The 22,109-nt window shown below is 34.0% G+C and overlaps 2 protein-coding genes across 5 annotated transcripts in view; one reads left to right on the top strand and one right to left on the bottom strand.

Moving 5' to 3' along the window:
* The window catches only part of LOC117112559 (syntaxin-like), a 42,433-nt gene extending 33,373 nt beyond the window's left edge, over nucleotides 1-9,060 (top strand). For 2 of the 3 annotated variants that reach the window (XM_033255649.1, XM_033255646.1), the window contains exon 10: nucleotides 1,749-2,224. In XM_033255649.1, the coding sequence (XP_033111540.1) occupies nucleotides 1,749-1,826 (78 nt within the window). In that variant the 3' untranslated portion in view covers nucleotides 1,827-2,224. Of the gene's footprint in view, nucleotides 1-1,748; nucleotides 2,225-8,793 lie in introns of those variants that run through there. The other variant, XM_033255645.1, reaches the window with a different exon arrangement.
* A 1,298-nt stretch (nucleotides 9,061-10,358) lies between these two features.
* LOC117112558 (syntaxin-like) lies at nucleotides 10,359-21,914 on the bottom strand. 2 transcript variants are annotated; one of them, XM_033255644.1, is made up of 11 exons: nucleotides 21,649-21,914; nucleotides 20,289-20,363; nucleotides 19,597-19,696; nucleotides 18,637-18,711; nucleotides 17,664-17,737; nucleotides 16,896-17,004; nucleotides 15,945-16,018; nucleotides 15,712-15,849; nucleotides 15,028-15,138; nucleotides 14,680-14,698; nucleotides 10,359-10,898 (listed from the first exon to the last, which is right to left on the bottom strand). In XM_033255644.1, exons 1-11 carry the CDS (start codon nucleotides 21,700-21,702, stop codon nucleotides 10,831-10,833), a joined length of 897 nt encoding a protein of 298 aa, XP_033111535.1. In that variant the 5' UTR covers nucleotides 21,703-21,914; the 3' UTR covers nucleotides 10,359-10,830. The 2 variants fall into 2 exon arrangements, with proteins under 2 accessions (XP_033111535.1, XP_033111534.1); XM_033255643.1 differs by lacking the exon at nucleotides 10,359-10,898 and having other exon boundaries at nucleotides 12,443-14,698; nucleotides 21,649-21,903.
* Between the last annotated feature and the right edge of the window lie 195 nt (nucleotides 21,915-22,109).

The raw sequence follows: 22,109 nt of genomic DNA, 5'->3' as shown, positions 1-22,109 counted from the left end.
TATTATTTAATGTTTCATGTTTAAAATTCACATGTTAACTTGCTCATTTTGCTGTAACATACAACTGATTAACTTGAGCAAAGAAATAATTGAATATAAAAATTGTGTACCCTGATTTTTGTACTGGATAATGATGATAAAAAATAACTAGAAGTGTTTCTCTCATTTTTTTGCTGTAAAATTATGGGTAAACATTTTTTTTAAATACACTAATTTCAATATTCAAGTTGATAATTCTTATATTACTTCACAATGAACAAGTTAATATTAAATATAATTTTTTTTTGGTATTTTCTATGGGACAAATGATCTTTGAATATTGATCACCATCAGAAAACGTCAATTCCAAAAAATCATCCTCAGCATAAATTTCTAAAATTAAAATATTTCTTTCTTTGTAAACACATCTATACTTGTTGCAATCAGTGTCCTTTGTCATATTGTTTTTCGTATGTTTGCATTGCATAGTATTTACTATAAAGATCACTGCTTTTTGTAATATATTATTACATCTTTTATTCAATTTTGCATGTTTAAAATTCACATGTTCGCATATTTATGAATGCCACATGCTTTGAAATCTTACGCTCCAAAGCCAGTCTCACGCGTTGCTTATGACTAGCTGTGCTATGAAATGCTCAGTCTAAAATCGTCTGGTGCGCTGAAGTTGGGGCAAGGTGTCAGATAGTCATGTTTTAAAAACATTTTAGTTGTTAGTGTCGAAGCAAAATTGATCATAAACAAAATCTCAACATGTGAGACTGCCCTCACATGCTTGAACAAGACATTCATTCCCATTGTGTGATTTTATTATTATTGACAAGAAAGCACCATTGTTCACTGTTGAGAAAATTTGATAATCAATATATTATTATATTACTATTACATTAATTATTATTTATTATTTAAATATATTTTTACTCGAATCTAAACATCTTGTTTAAAATTATTTGGTTTTTGTCAATTTGATAATTTTTGTCAACAATCTTAAAGCAACATTAAATTCCTTTTAAATCTGATGAAATTATAGAACTAATTAATTAATTTCGGATGGTAAATTTTTAATTCTAAAACAGTATCAAAATTTTGAAAAAAACATTTGTTATAGAAACTTGTTCCAATGTGTGAAAGTTAATTTTAAAAAATGGACCTTTCTCCTAAGCCCCTCCCCTTGGATATTGTTGCTAAGGTCCCAAAAAATGACACTGGCTATGTTCTCACACGGCAGCTAACGGTTAGCAGGATCCGGATCCTGCTAACCGTTAGCTGCCATGCGTCCATACGAGAAGATCCCAATCCGGATACCAAGAATATGATGATCGAATAACTGGCCAATAAGAAGCTGGAAATTGTAAACACGTACGTGTGATTGGTTGATGATAGAAACGCGCTCAACGTGCTAACCGATAGCACTTGCTAACCGTTAGCGGTATCCGGATACCGCTAACGGTTAGCGCTAACCGATTGGGCGTTCTCACACAGGTGCTAACAGTTAGCGCTAACGGTTAGCTCTCGATCCGGATAATAGGGCTCTCGTGAGAACCAGGCTAGTGTTGTGGGACAACATGTGTGCTTGTTAGACATGTATATTGTACCCCTGTTCTGATTGGTCAATTGTTAACATTGATTGGAAAGGCCCATCAGTGCATGTTTTTTTTATTTGCTTATATTTTTCAATATGCATCTTGACACCTTCTAAGCTTCTACTTGTATCAGTGAGTTTTGTATTTTTTTTATTCAAATTGCAGAAGAAGTTCTATATTGCCTGCTGTTGCATTGTACTTCTCGCAATCATTGCAATTGTTTTACTCATCCAATTTGCATAGTTCAAGATGGCATCATGCTGGATACCTCACGTTTATTACACCCTGCTCATTTGCATATTTGCATATTCATCAGAAACTACTATTACATTAGTTTATTTCTGTCAAAAATATTATATTTTTTTATAAGATAATAAACAACCACTCTTATTATTTAGAATTGTTTAATTATATGAAATATTTATATAACTTTGTTTCAAGTCGTCTCGTTATTTATGAATGCTTACTATATGAGGCTCGCTATTCCAAAACCCGCGTACTGTTTCTAAAAAGGTAAAAAAGGTAAAGGTAGGAGAATAACCCATAACTTGCAGCGTCATTGTGCTGAATTGCGTATGGGCGTGGTCCGTGACTACCTAGCAGCCGTAAAGAGACGCTTCTTGGTAGATACATGATCACATCATTCCACAACGACAGGGGCTGAAATGAACCATAACATTCGGGGTAACCCCCTACTCTTCCGAAAGATGCAATGGGTTCTTTAAAGTGCACACGAGCCAGATATATACACTGGACCTCCATTTTAAGTCCTTATCTGAGAAGACTTGGTTCTACCAACTGAACCATGGGCGAGGAGCAGCTGGAACCAGCGCCGATGTTAAGGCTGTAGCTAGCGGCGCCCCTGCCTAACAAATCAGTTGTTAAACTGAGTTACTGTATAAGAATGTGGCAGTTTTTTATGATTAAATACAGAGAAGCCGTAATACTTTTACTCATAAATTTGGCGATAGTATAGCAGTTTTTATTCCAGTAAATAACCCATCATTTTAAAGTTTATAATGTGGAGAATAAAAATATATTAAAAATGCAGTTCATTTTTCGGTCACTGCTGTTGGTTTTAAGATGGCAAGCCTCATATATGAACTATTGTTTAAGACCAACTCAGACAGCGTCGGCCGACGCAGCCCGACGCGATTTGTTGTCGCGTCGGGTCTGTGTGAGTTGAACGCAGACGCGATGGTGTGCGTCAGGGGCAGTCGCGTAGTAGAATATTAAACATGTTTAATATTTCTCACGACGGCTTAAGACTGTCCCCGACGATAAATCGGGTCGGGCTGCGTCGGCCGACGCTGTCTGAGTTGGCCTTTATGGATATCAATCACCCTCATCCTTTTTAGTACATACCAAAGATAGTGAAGTTTAAGATATGTTTACAATTTTTCACTCAAATCATCTCATTTATCACACTAAAAATTCTTTTATGTTTTTGTTTACTTAACACCTGTCTCTTATACACATCTAATATTATATTTTTTTATAAGATAATAAACAACCACTCTTATTATTTAGAATTGTTTAATTATATGAAATATTTATATAACTTTGTTTCAAGTCGTCTCGTTATTTATGAATGCTTACTATATGAGGCTCGCTATTCCAAAACCCGCGTACTGTTTCTAAAAAGGTAAAAAAGGTAAAGGTAGGAGAATAACCCATAACTTGCAGCGTCATTGTGCTGAATTGCGTATGGGCGTGGTCCGTGACTACCTAGCAGCCGTAAAGAGACGCTTCTTGGTAGATACATGATCACATCATTCCACAACGACAGGGGCTGAAATGAACCATAACATTCGGGGTAACCCCCTACTCTTCCGAAAGATGCAATGGGTTCTTTAAAGTGCACACGAGCCAGATATATACACTGGACCTCCATTTTAAGTCCTTATCTGAGAAGACTTGGTTCTACCAACTGAACCATGGGCGAGGAGCAGCTGGAACCAGCGCCGATGTTAAGGCTGTAGCTAGCGGCGCCCCTGCCTAACAAATCAGTTGTTAAACTGAGTTACTGTATAAGAATGTGGCAGTTTTTTATGATTAAATACAGAGAAGCCGTAATACTTTTACTCATAAATTTGGCGATAGTATAGCAGTTTTTATTCCAGTAAATGACCCATCATTTTAAAGCTTATAATGTGGAGAATAAAAATATATTAAAAATGCAGTTCATTTTTCGGTCACTGCTGCTGGTTTTAAGATGGCAAGCCTCATACATGAACTATTGTTTATGGATATCAATCACCCTCATCCTTTTTAGTACATACCAAAGATAGTGAAGTTTAAGATATGTTTACAATTTTTCACGCAAATCATCTCTTTTATCACACTAAAAATTCATCGTTTTATATTATTTATTAAAATGCTTAAAAATTTTTTCATTTCTATCAAATTTCTTTGATTTTTTCTACCAAAACAGTAATTCTTTATTGATTCATTATTTTAAATGCTGACAACATCGGAAATATGTTAATTATGCATATCTCAGCTGATATAAATCTTACACCATATTCACTCGAGAAAAAATGTTAGTTGGAAATGGTGCTAAATGTTACTTTTAAGATATTTTTCTATTGAGATTCCCTTGTTTTCATATAGGCCTAAGTGAAATTATACAAACCTTGCTGAAAATTGGTACATACACCGATCCATTTACACAGTGATTATTCCCCCTCTGCAGACGGGATAACTGGGGACTTCCCCCTGGAAAATCCATCCCCAACATCGTCTCGGAATTGTACGTAAATATAGTGTTTTGCTGTCTATTCTATTCTGAGGCATCACAGTGAAGGATACATTTATTTCCTTTACCTGACACACAAATATTTGCTAAAAACCCAGGCACTTACTGCATTGACTGTCGTTAGTCGACAAGATTCTATGGAGAAGGTAGTGCCAAATGCCACAATGCGTGCGCAACTAATACTGCAGAGAATGCATGCATTCACACGTGCGCAGGGACATGTTCTAAATTTTCTCTAGCAATGGAATACATGCAACATTTTATCTCGTGTGAATTGGGTCTTATGTGGAATGTGTATGAGCATCAACTCAAAATTTCCAAATAATAATAAAGACCTTTGGTGCAACAAAAAAAAAAGATTTGTTGGTTGATATCAGTAATTTAATTGATCACTGTAGTAGTAATAATAATAATAATAATAATAATAATAATAAATAATATTATAAATAAATAATCTTTATAATTCTATAGTTACTCGTTAATTTTATAAACAAATTACCAACTATACGAAGATTGAGAATTAAGCTGCAAACTTTTAATAACAATTTATACGAAAGGGCATATTATGAGGTGCTACTTCTGTATATACTCATGTTTTATGTTTTTGTTTACTTAACACTGAGTGTTACATTCCAAAATCTATGTTTATGTATTTTACACTCACTTTTCAATGAAATGTCAAATATGTCGATGGCTAATTAAGTCCATTAACTTCCACCATAAACATCAGCCATTAAAAGAATTTTTTAATTACAAAACATTTAAACTGATTAGATTTTATTAATTAATTACTTTGGTTATTTATAACTATTATGTTGTATTTGCTGGTGATATATAAATAATGTTGGCTGTAATGATACTATTTCAACCAGTGGTTATCCATTATTTACTTGAGGCAGAGTTAACTTACTTTATATAAACACTGTATAGTATTTATATAGTATCTATATAAATACTATATTTATATAATATTTATATAAATACTATATAAATATTTTTTATATATTAATGATTCAATTTCTCTACTTGCTGTTCATACCTATATTAACACTATATTGATATAGTATTTATATAAATACTAGTTTATATAATATTTGTATAAATACTATATAAATATTTTTATATATTAATGATTTACTTTCTCTGCTTGTTATTCATACCTGTATTAATAGAATATTTTTTTTGTATTTGTATTCCTGTTTCTTTAGATCTTAAATATATTATATTAGGATATATTGGTTTTTTTAGTCATTTTTCAATGAAATCTAAAATCAATTCTGCAAAAAAAAATTACAATATCGCATATACCAGTACAGTACTAGAAGTTAAAATTATTGCATTGAACTGCTAATGAACGTTTCCGCTAAGCCATGGTCCTTACAAAACGTAATGGGCATACGTAGTGCGCGTTTGCAGTGTGCGTTTGTGGGACACGCGTGTATTCCTATTCCTGTCCTGATTGGTCATATGAATAAGCTCAGTTGAAACTCCATTTTACAGGTTCTTTCCGATAGATTAGAAAAAAATGAACATTTTACCGTGAAAAAATTCTTAAAATCAGTACCAACAAATTTGGCTTTATGCCAAGAAAATAGGTATTGAATTTGTTCGTTTTCTAATTTTCGTTTGAAAGAGATAATAACTTACTTAAAAATACAAATCGCATAGTAACTTGGGTTTTGTCAAAAATAGTACAGTAATAAAAAAATAAAAAAAACCTTCAAAGGTGATAAATAATGATAATAATTTTTTTTTATTACTAAATGGACGTCGTTCTAATTAGTCATTGCATTATTACGCAATAACTTGAGAAATAAAGTCTCCTAATGGAAAATACAGTGCATATCTCGAAAAATATAGTATGTAGGCCTATCCCACTTTGTCTCATCATGGAGGAAATATATTTCCTTCTTGGTCTCAGAGCTGAATAGAGTCTTCGAATAAATCTAAATGGGGACAATCCGTTTTTTTGAAACTAAGAATATCTTGAAAATACAAATAAGCAATTAATATCTTTAGTTTTATTGTTCTATTTCATTTGCTCTACAAAAACATTGTATCAAATTTCAATTCAGATGGCATTTAAATACTAGGTAACGTACAGTGAATGTTTTCCGTCTAGATACCATACCGGTAAACACATAAGATGTGACTCTCCACAAAATTTCATTTCATTCATTTCATTTATTTATTCGACCAATACACATTTACAAAAGGTACAGTACAACAAAAATTATGGTCAGGGGCAGCTTAAGCAAAATTTTACTATAACTCATTGAGAGTCAGCTGCCCCATAAAATAAAATGAGTTAAGTTGCACCTAAATTGACCGTTCCAATTAATCCCCACCTTCGGAAATTGTTGCGGCCATAAAAGTAAACTTGTGTATCCGTGAGACTATTATTTTTATTTAACTGGTTCGTAAAATAGACTTTGTTGACATCAAAAATTAACGTAACCAGAATGCGTTAATCATCGTTAAGTTGTGCCCTGACCAAAAAAATATGACCGATTGGTCAGTTTAGCAACAACATTTACGTTAATATAATTTAGATTAAATTTCAGGAAATAAAAATTATAATATTTGCCCACATTGAAGTCAAACAATAATTGTAGGCTAACAGAATTAAAAAACTGGATGAAAAATTTTTTTTACGAAAAACCCATACTGCCACAATCCGAAACCGCCTTAATTACGCAGCGTGTATCGCAGTAACTATGCAGCCATTTTGTTTTGTCGAGTATTTACCAGTTTTTTATTCGACTGGTCGTCTTCGTTAAGTAGGATTTTACCACTGCGCAGTTGGGCGTGGTTTAACGAAGAACGACCAGTCGAATACGGCCAAAGTCCTACCTCAAATAGCGGATTTTTGAAGTAGTTTGCAGTTTTTCCCTTTCCAGACGGGCATAAATGTCCCAATCGTCATACACCCATTTCTAGATACAGGTCTCCCTCTAAATTAAGATCACTCCAATTAAAGATCACCTCAAATTAAAGACCACATTTTTGTGGTCCCAAATTAACAAATGTCTTATTTTGTATTATGCTAAAGCTGCTAAAGACCATGGGAACCACAGTCCCGGATGTGGTCCTTATTTGGAGGGATATCAGTATGACTTGCGCATGTTCGGTCTCTGGTGCAACAAAACTTATTTTGTCGTGTCTGGTCACATGAAAGCAAGACTGATTGCATTGTTGTGTATTATATATTTCTCCACTCTGTAATCATGGAGGTATAAAATAAGCTAGTTTACACCTCCATCCAATATGGACCTATTTTATGGTCAATCATTATCTTAATGTTTTCCAATTTGGTTGTAAATTTCATGTCAGTTTCTGATTATGTACAATTAATTTTGTTTGCTATTTTATAGGTCTTCTTCTCAGATATGTATATAAATATTAAATATTTCTTCTATAAAACAAGGCTATGCGTCTGTTTGATATCATTGTCATAAATTTCATTCAATTATTGTTATTTATCACTCAATTGATGAAGATGATCAGAAATATAAGGTTACTACCTTACAAGAGTGCTAACCTGTCGAAAATATCAATTTACACCATTAAAAATTCTGGTCAAATTTGTGACAGCAAGTTTTTATCGGAAAAAGTATAGCGCGCATTTTTTAATGTATACGATTCCAAAATGAAACTTTTTGATGCGAAATATTTTATTTGAAAAAGAATGTGCGGTAAAGGTGTTGATTTTGCACATTATGTGTAGGCCTAACTTGGCTCTAGCTGATATCGACACTGGCATGTCAGTATAAAACGTCTTTGTGCTGAAAATACATAATTAATAGATATAGGCCTCTCAACGTAGCACTATAGTAGCCTTACAATACCCCTATGATCTGAACAAAAACAACTGAAAATATTGTCTTCTCAACAAATAGATATAGGATTCATGAAGCTATGTTTCATCAGTGCTCAGTATTACAGTACTGACAAACAATAAACACACATTGTTTTCGGATGATTCGTGTAACGTACGTCACGTATATTTATCACGACTGCTCTGTTTATTACTTTTCCATCTGCAGTGCCGGAATATCTGTTCAAAAGTCAAACATCTTGCGAACCTAACGACATCATTCATTACAATGTTTATATACTCTATTCATACCATTAATATTTATATACACACTATCATTAACAAATCGTATTGCGCTACATCTTTGTTATTGTAGTATCTGCTTAATATTAGTATCAAACCATTATTTTCTTTTAAAATTAAATCTCAAATTGATCTGCTTTTCAACTTCATTTTGCATCTCATGATTACAACGCCACTTCATGGTTCATCACTGTGGTTCTGACCTTATTTTTACATTTTACAATACAGTATTTTATTCTTTATAATAATTTTTTTTAATACGTAAGCCTAATTATAATCATAATGCAATAGCGTTTTATGTAAGTGTAATTGTTTTACGTTTGTCTCGACAGAAGAAAATCTACATCGCTGCGTGTTGTCTTATCGCCATTGGACTTACGGTGATGATTGTATTGCTTGTAGTCCTACCATGATTGTTTTGCATGTAGTCTTGTGAATGTCAAAATATAAAACCAGAGGAGGAGGAAATAGGCCTAGAAACATTCTATAAATCGAAGCTGAACTCCTTATCTCCACTAATAGTTGTAATCGTAAATGATCAGTCTAAAATTTTAAATTATGAAAACGAAACGCTGTTCTGGTAAGGAAGTCGGTGACTCTGACTCAATTAACAAATTAGGCCTGTTTGTAAATCCGAAAATAGGCCTATATAAAAAATGTATAATAAATCGTTCATTTCTTGTAGAATATAATTTTATATATAGCAAACTTTCAGAACAATTAATTTCAGAGGCATTCAATTTAGTTTTATTTATATTCGATTGATACATGTGTATAAAAATAGATTATTATTTGTGACCATAGTTAGCATTGATTGTAGTCTGCTGCTCAGATTATATGCCGTCCACTTCATAAATTGGAACGGACGAGATGTTGTCCCAGCAATGCTAGGGGTGGCACCATTGGGGCCGGGGGTCTAGCTGCCCCTCCGCCCGTTGGGGAGAAAGTTGGGGAGAAAGTTGGGGGGGGGGGGCTTTTCCCTCTGGACCACTTTCGAAACATTTTGAGCGATGCCCAAACACGCTCACTTCGCTCTTGTCTGGGACATTGCCCTCCCCCGTTGATAGAATCTTGGCGCCACCCCTGGGCATTCCGTTTTCAAAGAAGGGTGAATTGTTGAAGTTTCTTCAACACGACTTCAAGGTTGTAGAGACCCGTGACTGAAGTAGGCCTATGTTGAGAGGACCGAAACTCCAGACAAACGGCATCGTGATTGGCCAGCTTTAGGTACTGCCATGCTAGACGTGTGGTATGAGTTGTCCAATTGAATGACAGTGAAGATTCCAGATGATGATTTTGACGTATAAAGATAGATATGTTTAGCTTTCTATTTGTAATATTTTGTGCATTATAAAAAATTAAATTTTATATTATTTGAAATATATATATATATATACCGAGGCCTATATTCTATGGATTATTGTTTTTATTTATATTGGCAGCAACTTATTGCTCGAATGTGTAAAACAATTTTGTGGGCCTATATATCAATAACTTAGATTTCAATAGAATAACTAGATCGAAAAAAAAATGTTTCTCGCCAATTAACGGACATTTAGATAATAGTGAGCTTTCGATCTCACGACGCAGTAGATCCTAGAACGTAATGACTTACTGATAATTCATCTGCGATAATTGTTGTGGCGGCCTATTATAGAAACTGTCTCTTATACACATCTAGATGTGTATAAGAGACAGCAACAGGGCTGAAGGTAATGCGATTCAGTAATTAAACATTACAATTATAGAATTTCGATGTGTATGCATAGTTTATAACGTCTTCAAATTGTAAACACTGTATATTGTTTGTTATTAATTCATGAAAAATGCACGGTTCAGAAATCAGTCATTGTGGTCAAGATATGTTTTCTAATAATAAATAAATTATAACATCACCTTTGCAAACTCTGAGTTTAATCAATTCGTCAGAAATATTTTTTAATGAAGTCATTGTACAATAAGACCTAACATTTGCACGGGCCTAGCGATACAAAACCAATTTAATTCAGGAGTTGCGTCAATTTTATTGTTGTCAGCCTTTAAATAGGTAGGCCTAACAGTAGTGGCAGTTGTTGCACTATTCCTAATTGGATGTTATTGTTTGTATGGACTGGATTAGGACAATAACATCCAATCAAAATCAACGATTCGTTTAACAACTACTTCCTAAAAGATACGTGTTGTAAAATAATCCAATCGTTTTTACGTCGAATGACGTAAACATTGTTGTTTTGAAACTAAACTTCTAGAATATCAGAATAACGTCTCAACGTCACTACATGCGACTACACAAAAGCTATTCCCTAGTCTCATCAATTGGTTCTGTAAAGCCAGTTTATATTATAAAAATCACCTTCAAGTAATTACATTTATGTAATAAGTACGTATTTTATCAGCAGAATTATTGCCACGACGATGAGCAAAATTAAACAACAACCCTGTCTCTTATACACATCTACTCCTTATCTCCACTAATAGTTGTAATCGTAAATGATCAGTCTAAAATTTTAAATTATGAAAACGAAATGCTGTTCTGGTAAGGAAGCCGGTGACTCTGACTCCGAATGAGTTTATAATATATTCAATAACTTTAAGTTTTCTTAGGCCTGTTTGTAAATCCGAAAACAGGCCTATATAAAAAATGTATAATAAATCATTCATTTCTTGTAGAATATAATTTTATATATAGCAAACTTTCAGAACAATTAATTTCAGAGGCATTCAATTTAGTTTTATTTATATTCGATTGATACATGTGTATAAAAATAGATTATAATTTGTGACCATAGTTAGCATTGATTGTAGTCTGCTGCTCAGATTATATGCCGTCCACTTCATAAATTGGAACGGACGTGATGTTGTCCCAGCAATGCTAGGGGTGGCACCATTGGGGGCCGGGGGTCAAGCTACCCCTCCGCCCGTTGGGGAGAAAAACCACAATTCGTCGTGAAGAAAAAATATATGTATTTTCTATTATTAGTAGGACTCTATTAATTCGATTAATAAGACTTTGAAACCCCTCAATTGTCATATTTTTTCAGGGTTTGGGGGGGGGGGGCTTTTCCCTCTGGACCACTTTCGAAACATTTTGAGCGATGCCCAAACACGCTCACTTCGCTCTTGTCTGGGACATTGCCCTCCCCCGTTGGTAAAATCCTGGCGCCACCCCTGGGCATTGCGTTTTCAAAGAAGGGTGAATTGTTGAAGTTTCTTCAACACGACTTGGTTGTAGAGACCCGTGACTGAAGTAGGCCTATGTTGAGAGGGCTGAAACTCCGGACAAACGGCATCGTGATTGGCCAGCTTTAGGTACTACCACGCTAGACGTGTGGTATGAGTTGTCCAATTGAATGACGGTGAAGATTCGAGATGATGAATTTGACGTATAAAGATAGATATGTTTTCTATTTGTAATATTTTGTGCATTATAAAAAATTAAATTTTATATTATCTGAAATATATATATATACCGTAGGCCTATATTCTATGGATTATTGTTTTTATTTATATTGGCAGCAACTTATTGCCCGAATGTGTAAAACAATTTTGTGGGCCTATATATCAATAACTTAGATTTCAATAGAATAACTAGATCGGGAAAAAAAAAATGTTTCTCGCCAATTATCGGACATTTAGATAATAGTGAGCTTTCGATCTCACGACGCAGTAGATCCTAGAACGTAATGACGTTACTAATAATTCATCTGCGTCGCGTGGAGGGCGCAATTTGACCAAATCTACGTTGTGCTAGCTTCCTGCATGCCGAGAACGAGGACGGTCGGTCACGCATGAGTGTCGTTGCGCAAATTGAAAGCTCCCTACTACCATTTCTGGAGTCTACATAGGCCTACCCTTAAACGTCTGCCAACAAATTTGAGAATTTAATCTACTATAAACCATTAATAATTTCGAGCTGTGACTTATTGAATGGTGAAAGCTTTTGTAATTAATTTAAATAAGCAATCCAAAGGGTTTTTTTTGTTTTCCCGCTGTTTCTTTGTGGGAGTGTATCATTAAGCAACATATTGTGTTTTTATATAATGGACTATTCCGCTGAGCTTCGCTCCTTTGATGTGTTACTAAACGAGACCATAAACGTAGGAAAACCCGGGAGATGATGCCAAAAAATGGTTGGGGGTGGGGAACTGCCCCGAATCCTGGGTCCATGGGTCGGTAATGAAACTGTAAAATACACTCATAATTATTAAAATTATTCTCCTAAATTGAACTCTCACTTAGTCAAAGATCGCCTGATCTTAAATTGCGCAACAAAATTGAAATGGAACACGGATAATGGAAATGGAATGTAGGCCTATTTGTTTTCGTTAGGCTGCCCAAGGCTTCTTGTTATTATATATAATGGCCAACGTAAAGTAAATGGACCTTTCTGTACTATTCATATCAAACTTCTGACCAATCAGAACGTGTCATTCAGTTGGCGGAAGGGATGGGGTCAGGAATACGCGCGTGAAACAAACACTGTCGGTTGTGGTACCTTTACAGTAATACTGAAGGGGAGAGATTTACTGAACGGTCGAATTAATGACGGAGGGCGTTTTGCAGATTAAGTTTCCATATTTCTTCTGCGACTGATGGTATTGATATCCTCTTCTGGTTAGAGTTGGCATGACATATTTATTTTGAGAAACTATTCGTCCACATCGCACTTGCTGTATACTGGATCATCTATATAGCTTTTTAAGTACCGTAGTATTTGTGTGTATAAGGGAGTTTCATTAAATACACTTTCATCTGAAAATTAATTTCAGCTTTCCATTTTAACAATACACAGATTTTAATATGTGCTCGTTGATTTAAAGACCTTTATAAGTTCTTTTATGATTGTCAATCACTAAGATTACCAGCAAAAGAAAGAATAGGCAGTTCATTTATAAGTAGAAGTTAACTTTTAAAGTCAGTGTACGCAGTGGCGGATCCAATAATTTGTAATGGAGGGGAGGGATTTTCACAAATAGAGGATAGAAATTTTATTATTTATGGCACCCCTAGATGGTTGGAAATGGCACTCCCGCAGACTTAAATTTGAATACAATTTTTTTTTCTCCATTATTTCTTTTATTTTTTTTAATTTAGTGCCCCCCTCCCCCTAAATCCACCACTGGTGTAATTCATTTACTTTTCCTTATTCTCTCGCTGTCTTCTCAGACAGTTTCATTGTCGAACTGATTGTGGCTTATAATATTATTGCATTCACTTGATCACACCGGATGTGTGGCGAAACTTAATAACCGATGACACTGTCGAGAAGACAGCGAAAGCTACGACAAGCAAAATCGTAGGTATTTTCGTGCAATGGAAATATAAATGCGTCCGTTAGTTGGCGAGAATATCTCTTTTCGTCTAATGAAAGATAACTTCTTCAAGTACTATAAGCAGTTCAAATATTGAATTTGATTTTTATAGTTTTTAGCTTAACAAAACGGGATTAATTCTGGTGTCTTAGAAGATTGTAACATCTCGCAACAGGGCTGAAGGTAATGCGATTCAGTAATTAAACATTACAATTATAGAATTTCGATGTGTATGCATAGTTTATAACGTCTTCAAATTGTAAACACTGTATATTGTTTGTTATTAATTCATGAAAAATGCACGGTTCAGAAATCAGTCATTGTGGTCAAGATATGTTTTCTAATAATAAATAAATTATAACATCACGTTTGCAAACTCTGAGTTTAATCAATTCGTCAGAAATATTTTTTAATGAAGTCATTGTACAATAAGGCCTAACATTTGCACGGGCCTAGCGATACAAAACCAATTTAATTCAGGAGTTGCATCAATTTTATTGTTGTCAGCCTTTAAATAGGTAGGCCTAACAGTAGTGGCAGTTGTTGCACTATTCCTAATTGGATGTTATTGTGTGTATGGACTGGATTAGGACAATAACATCCAATCAAAATCAACGATTCGTTTAACAACTACTTCCTAATAGATACGTTTTGTAAAATAATCCAATCCTTTTTACGTCGAATGACGTAAACATTGTTGTTTTGAAACTAACTTCTAGAATATCACAATAACGTCTCAACGTCACTACATGCGACTACACAAAAGCTATTCCCTGTGTCATTATTTGGTTCAGTAAAGCCAGTTTATATTATAAAAATCACCTTCAAGTAATTACATTTATGTAATAAGTACGTATTTTATCAGCAGAATTATTGCCACGACGATGAGCAAAATTAAACAACAACCAATGCAGTAGATTTTTTTCTGTTGAAGAAAAGGTAAACTTGTGTCAACAATATTATGGTAATGTATAAAAGATGAATTTTAATGTTGCATAAACCCAATAAATACTGACCTGACATTAGATTAGAAAATAATAAAATGTATAGGCCTATTCAGAACATTCTCGACTGTCTTAAATAATATAAACCTTTTCCGATTTTGGGGCTTACGCACCCATCGCACCGTTGGATGCAGGACTGCATGGGCCCGAAGAAGCTTTAGCCAGGGGACGCTTGTTTTTCGTTTCACCACTGGTTGCCAAGTTAAAACATGATTTATTTAGGCCATAATATTAAACTAGAAAATCTTACCCGTCGTACTTTATCTCTGTATCTGTGTGCGTTCTTTAGATGCTTACCGCCCGATATGACGAATTCTTGCGTTTCCACAACATTGCGTTCAATATTATCCACCATAACTCCCTACAAACGATTAGTAAATCAAAGTTTTTGAAGTAAGCCTATCATATATATATATACAATACATTATACAATGATACATTTATAAACTATACTCTGGATCCTGAATTACTTTCACTTGCAGACGAAATTTATCTGATTTAATTTTATGAATCTCTGAATTAAATTTTTGAGCGAAATTTTGTCATTTTTTCGATTTTCGAAGGGTTAATGGCTTTATTCCTTGCCTTTGTAGGTATAATTCTATGTGCTGTCCTGATCCCTCTTGGTGTATTTATAGTCTGAAATTACGTGCATTATTTTTGTAAATTTTCATTTTTGGCTAAAAAAGCAAACCTTGTCTTTTTTTCCCCTTTTTTTTATTGAGATTTTTTTTAAAGATTTCTGTATTGATATCATTGCATTATACTGCATGTATAAATATTATAACACGACATTTATGCCTATTTAGGGCCCCTTATCGAAATTGAATTTTCTCCCAGGCGCTGCATTTGTATCCACAATCACGTTCGTGTTATAAGCGACTTTGGCCGCTTGGGTATTGCCAAAATAAATTGAAATAAAAATCGAACTTACCTGACTTTCAACAAGTAACGCAAAGTCCATGAACATATCATGTATTTCAGTAATGCTCTGTTCAATTTTCAAAATAAGATTATGACGTCCAACAATTAGTTCTAAATCCTGCTTAGCCTTCGTCGTATCACCTATTATCTACGTTAAATAAAATAATTTGTTTGCGTTCATTTAAGAGTTTTGATCATTAAGAAAAGTAAATGATGCGACTGGTATTTTGTGTTTCAACTTACATTAAATGCGAACGTTGAAATGTTACCATTTTCTATCATTTCTTCCATTTGGTCATCGGAAAAGTTTTGTTCAGCTGAAGTTAGAGAAAAAGACAGTATAACGAAAATATATCCGTATGTTTAGCTCATACTCATACTCATGCACAAACAAACTTAACAGGGAGAATATCAAAATCATGTGCAGCAGCAAAAAATGCAAATTCATCAAAATCATTTAAATTATAAAAATTAAATTAAACAATATACAGTATCAGCATGGTAGTATCTATACATCAATTTATGCTTAGCAACAGTCAATATCACGTAGTAACGGGCAATAATAATTGTAGCAACGGTCACTGTCTCGTAGCGACGCTCACTGTCCCTAGGCATATTTAACTATTTTCTCTCGGGTATATGAAAAATAAATTTAAGGTAAAATTATGACGTAGTTACGCACTTTTTAATGTACGGTAACGTATGCTACATAAGCCCGTCGATGCTTATTATTCACAATAGAATACCTCTATCTTAAGCGCCGTTATGTGTTCATTCGGCCATGAAGGTGTGGAGGGTGAGGGACTTATTCAATCATGGTATATAGGGTTAAACAGGAGCGGCGCAAGGATTTTACTGACGGGGGTTTCCAAGATGCCCGAAATGGGGTAGGGGTTATGAACCCGAGGAGAACTAAGTGGGCGTGGTCGGGCTTCGCTCAAAATCTTTGTAAAGTGGTCCATAGGGAGAAACCCCAAAAAATATGACAATTTATGGGTTGCGAAGGCTTGTTTAATCGATTTTAGAGTCTATTAATATGTAGAAAATATATATATTTATTTCTCCCCGACAAATGGTAGTTTTTCTGCTCTACCGGCGGGCCTCCCTGACGGGCGGTGAGGCTGTATCCCCTCCCCCCACCCCACTGTTCGCCGCCACTGGGATTAAATGTGTGTAGGTCTATATTATACTTACTTATTTCTATTTCTCTTTTGAGCTTTCCCTTGAATTTTTCTTTTTGCCTAATTTGTGAGTTTTTAAATGTCGTAATTGTTTCGCTGAAGTGCCACGACAGGTATCTGTACTGCAAGAATAAATAATAACCATGACTTGATTAACAATCAAACACAGCTTACTTGAACCGTACATTCCAGACATTAGGCCTACACCCAACCACTTTCCATGTGTGAATGTGACTTTGTGTGCACATTATTAACAGTTTATTATAGTAGGCCTAAAGTTACAATGCCCAGTAAAATTGTAAATAGTTGATGTGCTGGCAGCCTGTTAATATACACGCATCATGCGTCGCGCGCACACTGTAAAAAATGCTGGGAAAAATTGAGTAAAATGAGATCATCGTTTTATTGGTAAATTATCACCCAATATATGGATAAAAATAGTAGTTGGGCAAATAATCAATGTGACCAACATTGGCATAAACGCTTGTCTTATACGTTGGGAGAAATATACCCATTTAATGGTTATTACCTCAAGTTGACCATCGGTTGGGTTATGAATCATATGCAATCGTCCAAGAATTGGGTAAAAATGATGCGTGCACTGCAATAGCTCAAAAATTGGGCAGAGTTTGGACCACACAGCGTGCACTTTCCACCCGCGCGGTGGTTAATGAAAACATAAGCGCTTGTATCGTAGACTTCCTGCGTCTTGGGCCTTTAATGTTATGCGTACGCAAATGGTAACAGACCTTTAATCTTTTATGTAATTTTAATTATTCACCTGCATTTGTTTCATTCGGTATTCAGTCGTGTTTCTGAAAGTTGCATCTGTTGGGCCGATTTCTGCTTCAATACCTATTAACAAACAAAACTTGATAACAAATTAATCTACAGAATTGTTTGCCTTGCCCTCACGAAGCCCGCATCTGGTAACATAAATTTAAACGGTTAAATTTTGTACCGGTACATAAATTTATTTATTATTTTTACTTTTTTATTTATTTATTTAGGCACACAATACATGTGCCAAGGATTGTCAATAGCGAATATATCACTGTCCTACTTGTAGGTGACAATCCCTTACACAAATGGTAATAGACCTTTAATCTTTTATGTAATTTTAATTATTCACCTGCATTTGTTTCATTCGGTATTCAGTCGTGTTTCTGAAAGTTTTAAACAGTTAAAGTTGTGTCCATAAAATTGCTACATTGTTGTGTCGCTACATTTTTTTTCACTACAGGCGTTACACTTTGTAACTGTCCCCAACGCTCACCGACCAATTAGTGTCACCGCTATCGGCGAAAGCGTGCAGCAATTTTATGGAAACTTCTCCAAGACACGCCCTCATGCCGAGCAGGATGTAACAAACATTCTATATGTTTCCATCTCATTCAAGACCACAATTCAGCAAGGACAATGTCAAGACCAAGGCTTATATGACCTATATAGGCCAACATCAATATTCGTTGTCATATAACACAAATACAACTTTATATATTAACATAGTAAATATAGTAACAAACTATCTATAATAATAATGACAACAATGATGACGGCGATGATGATAATTGTTGTGGCGGCCTATTATAGAAATGAGAGTACTTAGGCAGAAGTGATGATGATGATGTTGGTGGTGGTGGTGGTAGTAGTAGTGGTGATGAAGACGACACGACAACGATGGTGGTAATGGTAAAAATTCTGATTTAATTACAGCTATTGTGGTGAACAATTTTGCAATGAATTATTTTTACCTTTTAATAAGACATTGGTTTCCCTCGAATGTCGTTTTATAAGATCAGCTTGTTCTTTTACTTGTTCCTCTAAATCTTAATGCCAAAATCAAACGTGATATGACATTCTAACACATGTTTTGTTGCAATACATAAATAAAAAATAATATACAGTATATATATATATATATATTATATATATATTATATATATACATATATAAATCATCAAAGAAAGGTAAATACAGTGTTCGAATAAAGAACATGATAATGTATATACAATACACACACACATGTTGCTCTGAATCTTAATGCCAAAATCAAACGTGATAACTTCATTTTAATGCCTTTTAATGTAAGGGAATGAGAGATGGGTTTTTGTTTATAAGCCATAATAAACCCCCCTCCACTGGTCACGGACTTAAAAGTCAAGAGTGTTTCTGTTAATTTAAATTGATGTGGACTTCAGAGCTAGCTTGAAGTTGCAATTTACCGGTTTGCCAATTGAGAATCCATGGACCAGTGATGATAACTATTCATTGATATTTAAAATATGCTGATGACTTCATTTTTCTAGAAATAGGCTTAGCTTTTATATTATAATAATAGGCTTTTATTGCACCGAATTTAAAGATCCAATCAAGGAAATTGACAAAAGTTGAGGGTAGAATAACCATGTGCAAATAATATAAGGAAACGGAAAATAATAAAAAGAAGCAGAAGAAATAAAAAAGATGAAATAATCTATAGAAACAAGGTATAACAAAAGTTTTTCGTAAGATACTGATAGGGCCTATATCTGATACCCATATAAACCTAACAATCAGGAGTAACAAAACTACTAAAAATTAATATTTACCTGAATAATGCTATTTAAACTCTGCTCACACAAGTATTATGTGACAAATGTGTGGATTTGTTCGTATCTTAGGAACGATAATGTCATACCACGCCCATATATGGACATAACTTCTGAACTAACCTTTTCTATGTTTTGAAGATAATTCTATTTTACTGTAGTTGCTTTCCACCTCGTCAGCCAAATCGGCAATCACATCAATTTTACATTGTATTTCGGCGACCTGTGATAACGAGCATATTAACTTGTAATCGTAATAATGATGATGATGATGATGGTGATGATGATAATAATAACCTATTATATTGATAATATATCATATCATTATAAAGTATTTTGCTAGTATAAAAACAAAAGGAGTTATGTAGCATGAGGATTGCTCAAATGCAAGAAGACTTGTCATCGAGGGGCTCTCTTTGCCCAAGAACATTCAAATGCAAAACTGAATAATAAAGTACAAATTATATAAATAAAATAGGTAAAATCAATAAAGAAAGCTATATCACATCAAGTAACGTATTTTTAAACTGCTAAAAATTGGCTACAAAATCGTTTATACGACAATAAAACTAAAAAAGTAGGAGAATCAGTTATATTAAAATGGGCAACAAGCAAATCAGTACAAAGGTAAGGTGATTTGAGATTTGTTATAAATGTTAATATTAAAAAGGCTGATGATGAAGATAATGATGATGATGATGATGATGATGATAAAACAGTAATAATGATTATACAATAATAGTAAAAATAGTAATGATTATACTCTCTAATGGTAAGAATGATTGAATCGCATGCATCATCAGTGAGATTGTAACCTTTTCAAAGAATTCCTCCAAGATTCCACCACTGCTCAAATATACTGTGTAGGTCCCATCTTCAATATTGGCAAGCTGCGTACAGGAAAATATATATATAATAATAATAATAATAATAATAATAATAATAATAATAATAATAATAAATAATAATAATAATAATAATAATAATATTAATAATAACAACAACAACAATAACAATAATAATAGTAATAATAATAATAGTAATTATTATTAATACTAAGAAGCATTATTATTATTATAAAAATCATCATCATCATTATGTTCATCATCAGCAGCATCAACATCATCATCATTATCAGCAGCAGCAGCATCAACACCATCATCATCGTCGTTATCATCAACATCATCGTCATTAACATCATTATATTATTAAGATTGTCATGATTCTAGATTTTATAACCCTTAGTACTATTGACTTAGTGTAAAATGACGGTTATACTGTATTCAGGACAGATATAGGACAAGTTATTCGAATTTTCGTTGAGTATTATTTTCATTCGACTGGTTCGTAAAATAAACTTCATTGACAACGAAAATTAACGTAACCAGAATGCGTTTATCAGCGTTAAATTATGCACGTGACCAAAAAAATATGGCCGATTGGTCAGTTTGGCAACAACAATTGCGTTAATGTAATTTAGATTAAATTTCAGAAAATAAAATTTATAATATTTACCCACAATGAAGTCAAAAGATAATTGTAGGCTAACAGAATTTAAAAAACTGGATGAAATCATTTTTTTACAATCTGACGCAGCCTTGATTACGCAGCGTGTGTCGCGGTAACTATGCAGCCATTTTGTTTTGTCTCAAGTATTTACCAGTTTTCTATTCGACTGGTCAGGATTTTACCACTGCGTAGGTGGGCGTGGTTTAACGAAGAACGACCAGTCGAATACGGCCATTGACTCACTTAACCAGTCCAGAGTATTATTGATAGGATTTCAACATCTATGCGATATCGTACGTGTCATACTCGGTATGTTCAGCCTAGTTTCTGAAATCGGATTGATTTTACCCATTCCCCTTATGGAATACGCAGGTACAGGTGCGTGTAATATTAAAATACATCAAAAGTCATGTTTAAATTGGTTGTAATTTCATCTGTGCTAATACATTAACAAAATGAGATCAATAAGAAAATATAGACGAGAACACAAGACAGGGACTCGAAACGTAAAATTACGTCGCAAAATGTGAGGGCAGGTTGATGTGTCTTTCCCTCGTTTACCATTAAAATACAAACACATTCATGTTTATGAGCAGATAACAATAAGTTCGATTCTATAGTTATGCATTAAGCTGAACTACCGTTGCCGTACCTATGTATACATACCCTTTGTAATGATCCTAACCGGTCCCTTGTGAAATGTCTCGGCCTAGAATTCATTTTTATAAAAGAGTTGAACAGATGTCTTGGATTTAATATTAATAATTATATCACATAGTAGACCAGTTCAGTACCATTTCGATTTCTATTATTAAGAAAAATAAGAAGTCTAGTAAGCTTGTTAGTTCCATTTGTAAATATGAACCGGTGTGGACTTTGGTCAGTTCACGTGAGCCCCCTCAACACTATCGACGCCTTTGCAATTCCTGACACCACACATTGTAAATTCCACACAAAGTTAAAACATTTCTCTGAAAAGCGTCCATATTTGCAAATGCCTCATGGCCAGTAAAAGCTTAGTTTTAAGCTTAAATATAGTAATTGTTATTGTCGTGATGGAATAATAGACAATAACTAGATTTGCGTCAGGAGGAACATATATAGGTGTAATTTGCCCTCCTGACGTG

This window comes from Anneissia japonica, unplaced genomic scaffold (assembly GCF_011630105.1).
Source record: "Anneissia japonica isolate Jap-2015-1 unplaced genomic scaffold, ASM1163010v1 scaffold287715_len1027211_cov185, whole genome shotgun sequence".
In the NCBI taxonomy this organism is placed as follows: domain Eukaryota; kingdom Metazoa; phylum Echinodermata; class Crinoidea; order Comatulida; family Comatulidae; genus Anneissia; species Anneissia japonica.
The sequence above is the reverse complement of the archived record's forward strand: the minus strand, read 5'-3'. Positions and strand labels throughout refer to the sequence as shown.